We start from the raw sequence: 12,995 nt of genomic DNA, 5'->3' as shown, positions 1-12,995 counted from the left end.
CATATCCCTATTTCATGGGCGTATTGTAGACGCGATCTGACGTCGTTCAGTAGCTATTTACATTTTGTTCACAATAGTTTACGATAATTTGATACACAGACAGATCACTGAACACAGATAATGAGCAGTAAAAAATAAATAAACTGAAATATGAAAATGCCTTCCACCTTTTATACTTTTCCTCTGACCTAAAGGAGAAGTTGCAACCCTCATATAAAATTACCTCACATTCGTAAAATTATCTCACAACATAATAAATCTTCAACAGTTTTAGGATTTTGTTGAGCACGCTTTTGTTTTTAAATATGATCTCATCAATACACATGCACAATATTTTGTCACTTACTTTTTTTTATCCATGACGCCTGCAGGTTTTCACTACCTTTTCCCTAAGAACACATCACTCACAATCACTAATGAATTGCACTTAATTTCACTTAGTTCCTTAGTTTAGTTTATTAACTAATTGAAACCATAATATTACATGCTCTTACTACAGCTGAAAGCATCGATTTGTCATAGTAACATAGCAATCTTATCAAGTCGTGATAAAGATAAGAATTCCCTAGAAGATGACCGCACACTCAAAAATTATCCTTATTAACTGATAAATAAAAGTTACCGTATACAAAGTGACACAGGTGAAGGTTTATGTGAACCTTGACTTAGTTATTGTGAAACTGTTAAATAAGAGGTAATAATTAAAACCAACATAGATGATAATATTTAGAGCCAGAAGTAAATTCTGATGAAAATCTTTTTTATTTGTTTCTATGTCACTTTTCCTTTAAATTAGTTTGAGGGAAGAATCAATAGTATTTTTCTTCTGAGATAACGACTTGCACTTACGTCATTCTTAAAATGTAAAGCTAGAATTTGAAATGTAGAGCTTGAGAGAAAGCAGACTAGAAAAAAAACTCAATAACTTGAAAATTATTTTGAAGGAAAACAGCAACTGCAATGCACACTACATACCTAATAATCATGTAAAAAAAGCAATTATTCGTGAAATATTCAGGGTTTCACGAGGGCATCACAAAATTTTTTGTCCCCCAAAAACTCGTTTGATCCCTAGGAATTTGGCATAGACATTTGACGTAACTGGTAAACAATACGGCTGATATATTTACCTATATCTGTAATTCAGGGTTACCAAATAGAAAAGCGGCTCTCAAACATTTTCACAATGAACCCCTTTTAAAATATTTTATAGAAATAAGAAAACAAGTGATCCCACTGACACTATTGTGGTGAACTCACTAGTAACACAAGCATATTTAGCTCAGTACGAGGGGTTAACCGGACTTTTTAAAAACTAAATGCTTAATCAGCAAATCAACGGCTAAGTCGAAGCTAAAATAAAAGTAATAAGCAGTTATTACTGTGAAAAAAATAATAAATGATGATTTAGGTAGGATTCCATTTTATTTTTCTTTAAAAAGGAAAACTGATATTGCTGCAGCATCATTTTCACAACGCTGCGAATAATTTTATTGCTGACCATTATTTAACTGCGAAGTCAAACAGGCTTTTGAAGCCCCAGGGCTTATCACATTTTGAGAATAGCCGGTTTAAAGCATTGCCGTGGTCGTGATGCGTGAAATGAAATTCGGCCGATATAATCATTACGCTCCCCTGCCCCCGGATCAAAGTTCATCTATTGCTCACTACGATCTTGTTGCCACTTTGTAATGCTGATTTTGATTTGAGGGATGTTTCCTTCTTTATATATATATATATATTTATAGGTCCAATGCTCTGCCCCTCGGATAGTGTATAATTCATCAGTTTGTTTTAGGAAGACGCTGCAAGTCTTGCAACTGAACTAACCGATATTTTTACTGAATTCGGAAATACCAAACATCACTTTCATATTCAATCCAAGACATTCTCACATTATGTAATGAATTTATAGTACTCATACACTTTATACCCGATTCCATTAAATTTAAAAAACGCTACTAAGAAACCTTTACCCAAACGGTTATTAAAACTAATTTAAATTAATAAACCAACTTCCATTCTGCAAAAGAAAACCACGGGAACGTTTTAGTTTTCAACCGAGTATTCTTTTAACAGAACTTTTTATTAAAGACCTTTCTACCTGGAACACCTAAGTGGTCTGAAACGGTGGAATCCGTGTACTTTTGAAATAAGAACGATATAAATTCATGAAGTGTCTGTGAAAAGGGAAAAAAACGTACCTATAATTGTTTTCAAGCTTTCATTAAAAACTTTCAGATTCCAACAATGTTAATCAAAAAGTGTGCAGAATCATAATAAAAATTAACCTAATAAAATGTTTGTGGGAGAAATGCGTAGGCTTAGGGAGGGACGCATATATTCTGTGTGTTCAAAGTTCTAAACTTACTAATGTTTACGTAATTGAGTTTTACATGTCTTTCGCAGAATCGCCGTAGGGCGGAGTCACTTCTGCTTAGACAGCAAAAATAACTTGCCTTTTCAGGGGTCTAGGAAAGGTATTGAAGTCATATTCTTAACGCAGATTTCCCAGTATCAGCGGTCTGTATTTAACTATCCAGTATTTATATTCAGAGAAAACGGAAGCCTCATAAAGACTATAAAATGAAGCTTGAAACTTGATTCAAACTTATAGTATTTAAGTTGATTGAACCTCGAAATTCGGGAGAATCAGACGAGTCTGGAAAATCTGGAAAATCGATACTCGAGTAAAATAAATAAATAAATATGCTCGAGTAGGGATTCATATTCAGATACTGCTTCACAATACGGTTGAATGTATAGCATTCAACCTTCATTACTCTATTTAATGAATGGACAACTGTTTCATTCAGTACTTTTAAGGACACAACAAATTAACTACAGACAATAAGTTCTTCACCACATACTATATGTATGTACACAGTTACACACACAATATGGTTAATGGAAAAAGATACCAAACTTGCTAGAAACTAGGCCAAGTCGGGGTCAACGGCTCTCAGTCCCAAAGGGAGTAGCTTGGCGAGCTATGACAAGCAGTGACCATAAACACAAAGTAGCTCAAAAAGCATCTATTTTTAATGACTTGACTGTTCATGGTTACTTATAGGTCGCTCAACGAAAGTTGAGGCTTACACGTAGGTACTCAAACTGATGTAATCTATTACTAATATTATAAATGCGAAAGTAACTCTGTCTGTCTGTCTCTATTTCACGCCTAAACCACTGAACCGATTTTGATTAAATTTGGCATAGAGATAGTTTGAGTCCCGAGAAAGGATAAAGGATAGTTTTTATCCCGGTTTTTGAAACAGGGACGCGCGCGATAAAGTTTTTCTGTGACAGACAAAATTCCACGCGAGCGAAGCCGCGGGCGGAAAGCTAGTATTTGAATACAGACCAAAATCACTTGCACATTCAAGTTTCAAATATGGAATACACAAGCTACCACGCTCTTCAGCACAGACAATGTAACAAATACAAACATCTTTGATTGTGTTGATGGATGTGATAAGAGCTTCTTAACCTGAAAATAAGACTTCTGCTAATTTGAGGATTAAATATGGTTACCTATTTCAGTTACTTCTAAAATATACACTTCACAGTCATACTTAATAATATGTTTATGATTATCTCAATATCGGACACGATTTGGGAGAAATTGACCCTAATAGACCATACAATGTTCCGGGAAAACCACACAAATGCCGGACGCATGTTTACTGTTTCCACGACAAACGAAAATGACAATATACCTGCCTACTTAGGTGAAAATGACAGTACCTATAGCTGCCAAGGATACCACTTCCCATCTAATTACTCAATATAATAGGCTGAGTTGCACTACCAACTTTGACCGTAACAATAACGATAACCGGTGTTTTTTGTATGGAGTTTGACAGATTTTTGACATTTGTTAAAGTTAAAGTAAGATGGTGCAACCCAGCCTTAATCTACCCGACCCACTTCGAAAGCCTGCGATTATGTAATAACTTTAAAGACAAACTAATCAATACAGAAAAGCTCGGAACAATTTAAGGGGCAATAATGTGTGACGAAACAATATGTACTCCACTGCCAACTTTTGGTACGCTCAAAACTGTGGAACCTTCTAGACAATAACTAACAATAAAGTGGAACGTGAACTGAAAATGTTTACGACCGCTATTTTGGATCATCTTTAGCTTTATTTCCTGAAACAAAAGGCTACAAATAAAAGAGCCTTCATTATAAGTATTGAACATGAAAGCTTTTTCTAGTCCAGTAATCCACGCTCTGAACTAGAATTCGGATTCGTACCTACTTCTCGAGGAGAAATCATTTTTATCACGGGTAACTTTTAGTTCATATTTTAGATTTTTAGTTCATAGTGTACTAATTTCTGTCTGCGGCTTCGCCTTAGTTGATGTCGGTTCGCACATAGGAAGTATTACTGGAATACCACAGAATTGTTCAGCGGTTTCGGTGTGGCAACGTTACAAGCAAATGAACGGAATATTATTATTTGTTGTGAAAGTAATATAAATAAAACTACAAATCATATTCATCAATCAATATAGTACAAGCTTTGCTTTGTTTGGAAAAAAAAACAATGGATAGCAAAATAATTTTCAGGAACCATTATTTTAGGATAGGAGGAAAAAGTGAACGGAAACATGTTTATTTATTTATTTATATTGCGATATTTACTACGAATATTCTATTTACGAGAAACTTTCATTACTTTTAACTGTTTCCGTGTATTCATGGGAACATTTTTCCCAGTAAGACTCTCACTTTTATCTCCGAATGTACTCGTATGAGATTTTAATGGGAATTTTCAGAGAACGATAGAACACTTTCAGGATTTACTGGATGTAGTTAATAATATCATGAACGGGAATAGTTTTTAGCACGTTAAAACCTTCTGGGAAACAAATGGCAATTTTAAAGTTTCCACGTTTCCCAGAAAGGTAGCGGCCACAAACAGTTGGAAATGTTGGAATATAGTTAACAGCTAATTCATATGTTATTTGTTAGAGTTTTGTGTACTGAATTCTACCTCAATAGACAGCTCCAATTTGAGAAATGATGGGATATTACAAGCTTTAAACACTGATATAATATTAAAAGTAATTTATTATAGTACCATATAGCCTCATATACTGGAAGACAAACACTTGAATCCATTTCTATAAATCGCAAGATAAAATTAACTATAATAAATCACGAATCATCAAAAAATTTAAACTAAAAAAAGTACGGATGAAGTAAAACTCAATGTTATTTATTTATTTAAAACTTAATTGCAAATCGATCTGAATACAAAGGTTGATCTTAATGTCATATAGCATTCTCTCCTAGTCAACCTCTGAGCCACACAGAAAATTAGAGTACCTAGGCGATTTATGAAAGGTGCATTTAGTAGAGATTAATAAAAACAGCGAGTATTAATTGTGTTTGTGTAATATGTAGAGTAATTAACCATATTTTGATCTAAGTATTTATATATTTTTTGTAAATTAACTACTTATATCCCTAATGTTTTAGGCATGAAAATCAAATCAAGCAATATCTGAAATGATTCAAATTCCGAGCAGTATATTCTGCTCTTTGAAAATTTAACTTTTCAACACAAATATGTTTACACAACCAAATAGCCCGTTTTCAGCAAAATGGGAGTCCGCATAGTCATAACTTATTCACGATACATTTATCACAAGGGAAAGGTCCCCAAATTCGTCGAATTAGTTATCCTTCCGTCCTTTACATTTTCAGTATTGAATTTTTGCAATCCCATTCCCCAACACGCGAGCGCGGAGATAGCAAGCAAACAAATAACATTCGTAAATACGATGTACTGACCCATTTCACCGCCCCTAAAATAATATGCCTCCACGTAAATTAATCCTAATCGCTGTAATCCTCCCTGATTATTATCCGCTACGAGAGAAAGAAAAACATGAAAGCGGTTTCGTAGGCATGTTTGGCCTAAATAATTACGAACGACGTAATACACGTCTCACGCTCGAATTTTTATCATTATTGATGCTGGTTACCTGGATCAATGTTTTATTTTGAACGTGCGTTCGGGGAGCCGTTGCTCGCAATCGCTCCCTGCGCTCATCAATCACACGCTATCAATATTATCCAATTAAACCAGCCAGCCTCCGGCGTCATCGCGAATCGTTAAAACCCTTTCAAGCCGCTACGCCACCCGCCTATACCTACTCGATCGAATCGATCCATTGCTTTCCCCAACGTTTATCTGATTTCGGAGATTGTTCTATTGCAAAATGAATTTCGCTCTGGATTTATCTCTACGAGTAGAGGTAAGTTGGGGACTGAATGTTTAATGCGAAGCGGGTTCAGTACTTCTGTTACGGAGTCGTTCGCTAGTATTATTATCTAGACAGTTTGAACACGTTCGCTCTCCAACTCTCCAAGGCACAGCTGTGTCAGAACTTTGACGTAAGATTATTATCGTAGTGCTCTATCGTATCGATTGTTGTTATGGTTCATAATGTTTGTTTGGATTCAGCGCTCACGGGGTACTTACCAATCATGTGGTGGCTGTGGTCTCCTGCGCGCTTGCACGCAACAAGGAGGCTCCTGAGGCTCGCAGGGCAGCTGCAGCTGAGGCGGCGGCGGCGGCGGCGGCGTGCACGCGAGCCGGCGGGCGGCGGCGGCGCCCACGTACTCCACGTAGCGCGTCGGCGGCGGCGAGCCCGCGATGTCCTCGCGGCACGCGGGGCCGCAGCACTTCCTCGGCGCTGGAGGCCGGCACGCTAGGCCGCAGTACACCGGCGGCGGCGGTCGCAGCGGCGCCGGCGGCCGCGGCACGTACCGCTCCACGGGCACGTGCGCCGCCGGGGGCACATAGCGCGGCCGCCGCGCGCGCTCCGCCTCCGCGCACCGGCGCACCCGCCGCGGGGACGCCGAGAAGCGGTCCGGCAACGGCGCGGGCGGCGGCGGGCTGAGCCGCTCCGGCGGCGCGACGCTGAACGCGCCCGCCGCCGGGAAGCGCTCGCAGGGGGAGCGCGCGTACTCCTCGCCCATGGCGCGCGGTCAGCAGGGCCCGCCGCCGCCCGCGCGCCCTCCCAACCACGACGACACTCTGTCTCACATGCCGCGCGTCCACTCTAGCACTGTCACTACCCGAGCGCTCCGCTAGCTCGCGAGGGCTACACCGCGGTCCCGATGTCCGCATTCACTCCGCGAGCGCCATGACCCGATCGATAGCGCGGTGCGGGCTCAGGGAGCGCCCGCCGAACTTCGCCCGCGACGCATCGCCCGTCCCCGTCTACGTATTCGAGGTTGCGTTTCAGGCTCAGAGGCTGGGGCGAGGCGAAAGTGCGTCCTCGACCAAGATGGCTGCTGTCGTCATGACCGCGTGCGGCGCGCCTGCGCGTGGAGCACTTTGCGATGTGTTTGTTTTCACCAGGGAGCTTTGCGATACACCGAGTTAGCGAGTCACTGAGCAGTCCAGGGGTGATGATGTGATGATGCGCGGCGCACGGGCGCGTGCGGGTCGTGTCGGGTCGCGGTCGGCGGCGCTGAGCGGAGTGCGCCTTGCGCGGCGACGTCAGGCCGGTGCGCGTATCGACGCCGCGAGGTGCGCAGCGCCGCCGCGCCGCCGACCGCGGCTCACTTCAAAGCGGACCGATAAAAACACTCGATTGCGAAACGGCTGTCGCAAAGCCTACTTTTATTTTCACTCTCCTGTGAACACAACACCTTAATTTGATCCAGTTAACGACTTTATATTACTTCGATACTTTTATAGTCACGAATGGGGTAATAACTTTTCAAAAATGCTATTCAGAATAAGTTGTTGAGAGGTAGGTACTTTGATATTATTTTAAACTCTGCTCTTAGAATTACCTTGAGGGACATAATACACAATAATTTTGAGGCCTCGTTGATAATTTGGTAGGTGCCTTACCATTTTAGTTCATAGGACTCACTCGTGTAGACTTTTTCACTACATGTTTTTCTAAAGAAAATTCCTGAACTGAAACTCTCCTACGAAAATATACAATTCTAGTTACTTTCACCGTTTAACTAAGAAAGAATTAAAATAGAAGCATTCGATGGTCCAAGCTTTTTGTTCAAGAACCGCCTCAAAGATCTTACAGGAAATGTATCATTCTAATCGGACAAAGATCGACTCCATCTTGCGTTTATCGGGCTTTTTATAGAAACGGCCTGGATGGCTGAAGGTATACTTTTTATGAGCTACGAGCAAATACCACGACTAACTCAAAGATTTCTGTGGACCTTTTGAACGTTATTGCATCCAATATTTTTTAAAAAGTAGTAAGATCAGCAAGAAAATGCCAATCCCGTTCTCTTTTTTACAAAAAACGCTACCATGGAAGGTTTTATTTCAAGTCTTATAATTTTGTTTGGATTTTTATAAAACGTTACCATACCATAGATTCATTTCACATCTTATCCCTTTTATATTATAAGCAACCTATACCATGCTCAAAAAACTTCTTTTTATAAGTTCTTTATGATATTGAAGTTTGATTATTGTATCTATACATAGGTATATCCAATTACACCTTTTGGTAGATATTTGTGTCAACCTCGAGACAAGGCCGTCAAATCTCACCGGGGTAAACTGTAGCTTGACTTCACCAAGTTATCGAGGCGTACAGTCAACACGAACTTACATGCGAAGGCAAAGATTTACCTCTTTATTCATTACTAGAGAACGTACCCTCTAGTCACAATCCTGACATGTATTATTCAACACGTAGTAGAATGACACGCATGGCCGCGTTTGACATCTGCATGAAATGAGACGGTGGGAAGTGGGAACTCGCTGGAATTCAGGTTCGTGATATGCCTAGGTGCGCGTCGAATATCAAGGTAAATCGGTCAAGAAGCGCGAAGTGGTAAAGGAGAATACTGCAATATGTCAAATGAGTTAACTGACTTACGCCCGTATTCACAACGATGCTTGCTTAAGTGAAGCAGCAAATCGAACGCAAAGCGTTGAATAGAGCGCTGTGATTGGTAAAATTGTCACTCTGTGCTTCCACGCGCCCTGTGAGACCAGCCTCATAGAAGTAATGTTTGTGAATACGGGCGTTAAACTAACACTACAAAGAAGACTTGGATCAACCTGGTTGTCTGAAAAGAAGGTAAGTAGTGACTTAAAATCTGGATGATTTTTAACTTTGGAGACCAATTGAGCCACGTCAGTTGCTTAAAGAAGTTTATAAAGTCTGATAACAGGATTATTGTGACTTCAGTTGTTAACAACCCAGTGTAGGTAGAGCAAAACGAGAAAAGAAAACATTTTAAATTAAGTTGGAACAGACTGTCCAAATATTTTTTACTATTGTAAAGCATTTCTTTGACTTAGATAAGCTTCTTTATTAACTTTAAGGGTTTACTCCTTGAATCTGTTGGATGTCTTTGATCCATTAGGTAGATGCGTATCAAATGACAGACAGACAGAGCTAATCTACAAAAAACTATTTTTTTAATCTGAGGACAGCTTTGCTGACGAATTCTTTTCAGCATCTAGTCCTTGAAACTTGATATTTCAACTCCAAGTTTTCACATTTGATCCTCAATAGAGTAAATTAAAAACGAAGTTGTTTAATTTCGCTCGAGTCTGAGTGCACTTCGTCGAAAGACGTCTGGGGTCATAATACAGATTTTTCTAGTTTACGATAGACCAGGGGGATGTCGATTACTTAGATTTATTCCGTCGTCATTCCATTCTCGTCACACCTTCTTATTTCATCCCGAGAAGTTTAGGTTCCTGTTCCATTCATACTAAAAACTCCGATTTTGATTTGTTGATCGAAAGTTAAAGATATCAGAATTAAATTCTTTCAACCCCAAGAGTCATAATACTACGAGTAAATAAGCATCATTGGGAAAGCTCGCTCCACCATCATCACAAGCATTTTTCAGGTTAGATTTAGGTCAATAGGCAACTCACACAATAAGTATTGAAATAAAAGGCATCGTATGAACTTAAAATTGAGCCACTCTACGGCTGCTTTCTGCAATCTAAGCTATGGAACTTTACACATATTTTGAACACTATAACTGTAAAATTTGCTCGTGGTAAAGTATATTTAAGGTCGTAACACTGCTTAATTAAGTAAGTTTTTAATAGAATCATAAATCACTCAATTAATAAAATCCTCACAGTTGAAAATTCAGAGATGAATAAAAAAAACTTTATTAAAAACAAACTAGGTAATTTAATCACATTCCACCAAGAAATTAGAGTTTGCTTTTTGTTTTTCTTTAATTCCCAAAAAACGGTTTTAGTTTTTATTCCCAGTACCAAACAGGATTAATTTATTTGCATATTTAAATGTAAGCGATAAACATTAATTTCGCGAAGCCGAACCAACCGTAGAAAAAGTCATGCATGAACATTGAACTCGATCTAAAATGGAAATGATAATCTTTTATTTCCAAAATCCTTTGCTGAAAACAATGAAATTCGTGCGCAGTCCACGTTCGGAGTCAAAACACTCAAATTAAAGGGAGGCAACAACAATGGAAGCAGTGCTAGGAAGTTTTTATTTAACGTAATGTACCGTAATGCATTATTGATAGGGAATCAATGGTACGGGCTACAGCAGATCAGAATATACATTTTTGTTACAAAATCGCCTCTATTACTAACGACATAAGAAGCTACCATATTTAGCTTGACGTGCTGTCGTCAGTACGTCCCTAAGGCCCGGCCCTAACACGGCGCGATCACGCACGCTCGTTTTCCCTCCTTTACTTACTTCTAGATAAGGAAAAATAATATTGAAACAAAATAACTCGCGTAACGTTATTATCGATGCACTTGTTTTTCTTTCAGGAAAGCGATTTGCATACCGTTACGGTATTATTAAAAAAAGCAAACAACACTTCTTTGTGAGAAAATTATTACGTGCCAGTTTTACAAAAAACGAAATAACTGTCTGTCAGTTTAGAAAAGTAATTTAATTTAATCAGCATTTCTATTTTTGTTTCCTAAGGCTTAATGCGGTTTGCTAAAGCCAGTGTCAAGTAAAAAAAGTTTCTAGTGATACCTACATTATAATATTCAAATAATTATGTAAAAACGTACTTAAATGTAGTAGATTAATGAACGAAAATTATTAATCCCTCACTCCCCATGAGTTTCAGTTATACGGTAGTGAGATCTAATGCGAATATTATTTACTTAAATTAATAAGTGTGTCAGTTGTAGTAAGTTGTGGAATGAGGGCTTCAAAAGCAAAAGGCTCTCCATCACAAAATCGTTCCCATAAAAATTGCGGCCATTGACCACCGTTCGACGTAATTCGTGCGTCAATAATCGCAATTGGTTCATGCTTTCTTTACTAAGTATTAAGGGCAATAATGTCTTTTATTGTTCAATTAATAAGAACGATGTCAAAAATACAAGTAATACTAAACGAACGTTTGTTAACTGAAACCCAAAATATGCCTAGATACATGTGCGTAGTAACTAGGTAAGTTACTCAAGTTATTTTCACCCTTCGTATCTACAGGTGTTATTCGGAGTATTCACAGAATAGAGAACTAATCTTTAAGGTCGTAGACAAAATTTGAAACCAGTTACTAAGAACAGAATTCGGTTTTCTAATAAAACTATCTACCTACTTATTTGACGATTTCAAATATTCGGGGATTAGATAACGATCAATCGACAAAACTGTTAATTCTCATTAATACTAGTAAAAATAAGAAAACTTTATTTGATACGAAATACTTACGTATTCACAAACATTGCTATGAGGTCTCACAGTGCGCGTGGACGCACAAGGTGACGCATGAACCAATCACAGAGCTCTATAGAATGCTGTGCGTTCGATTTTCTTCTTCACTTAAGCAAGCAGCGTTTGTGAATACGGGTGTTAATATCATGATTTGTTTTGAGACATTTTATATTTAACCTGCACTGCACTCACAGCTTTCTGCATGAACCAAAGGTTGACTGGCGGAGAATACTTTATGCATAACAAGGCAGATCTATCCGCAATCGTACCTGTGTACCTACCATGAGTTTACGTTAGGTGTGCTCGCTAGCGAGTACGTCAAAAATCTCTATGAAGATTTTGTTTCTTGAAAGTAGCCACTAGGGGCGCTGCACAATATGTCATACAATTAAATGTAATTTTTTTACGCAGTCGCTAGCGAGCACACCTAACGTAAACTCATGGTAAGCACACTGGTGTTAAGTGAGATGCAGTCTAGGATAGTACATATCTGCCCTGTAAGTTCCTATTCACTCTCGCCTTGAAAAGGACCGGATTGAGTGTTCAGGAAAGACATCAGCAGGCAGCGAATTCCAGTCCGTAGCTGTTCGCATTACAAAAGAGTTATCGAAACGCTTAGTGCGAGCTGGTGGAAAACTTTTAGCATTAAGTCCACATTCTGTACGTTATTTGTACAATAAAGTGATTAAATCAAAAATCAAAAATCAAAATCAAAAATATTTATTCAGTTTAGACCACAAGTGGCACTTATGAACGTCAATAGAAAATAATAAAAAAAGAAAAGGTAGCCCTTATGGGGCACTTTACATGTCTCCATATCTTTTGGGCCCTACCAGCGCTTCGAGACAAACATATGGCAAGTGCTGAGAAGAAACGCCGGAACAAACTCAGTCACAACATACAAATAGAAATATAGTACAAACATACAAATAGAAGTCCTTTTTGTTCAAGAAAAACCTCAATTAGTCGCTTCTTTACTCATCAACCTGTTTAATTAGAGCCGACACAAATAAACATTTAAATACGACTTTGTTTACATTAATAAAACAGCTTGATGTTTTATTAGTATCCAAATACTTACGTGAGGTCAAAGTAGGTCGTGACTTCTCGTAACATTCATACTAAATTATAAATACAAAAGTGTCTGTCAGTCTGTCTGTTACCTCTTCACTCTTAAACCACTGAAACAATTTAAGATATGTTTGGTATAGTTTGAGTCCCGGGCAAGGACATTGAATGGTTTTTATCCCTGTTTATAAATTAAGGATGCCCGCGATAAAGTTTTTCTGC

The 12,995-nt window shown here is 38.7% G+C and overlaps 1 protein-coding gene across 1 annotated transcript in view; it reads right to left on the bottom strand.

Annotated features, from left to right (window-relative positions):
* The window catches only part of LOC135074827 (uncharacterized), a 143,261-nt gene extending 142,768 nt beyond the window's left edge, over positions 1 to 493 (bottom strand). The window contains exon 1 of the mRNA XM_063969209.1: positions 347 to 493. Coding sequence (XP_063825279.1) covers positions 347 to 360 — 14 coding nt within the window. The 5' untranslated portion in view covers positions 361 to 493. The remainder of the gene's footprint in view (positions 1 to 346) is intronic.
* Positions 494 to 12,995: the final 12,502 nt, after the last annotated feature.

The sequence above is a fragment of the Ostrinia nubilalis genome, chromosome 9, assembly GCF_963855985.1.
Source record: "Ostrinia nubilalis chromosome 9, ilOstNubi1.1, whole genome shotgun sequence".
NCBI lineage: Eukaryota > Metazoa > Arthropoda > Insecta > Lepidoptera > Crambidae > Ostrinia > Ostrinia nubilalis.
This window is presented reverse-complemented; position numbering and strand designations above follow the sequence as displayed.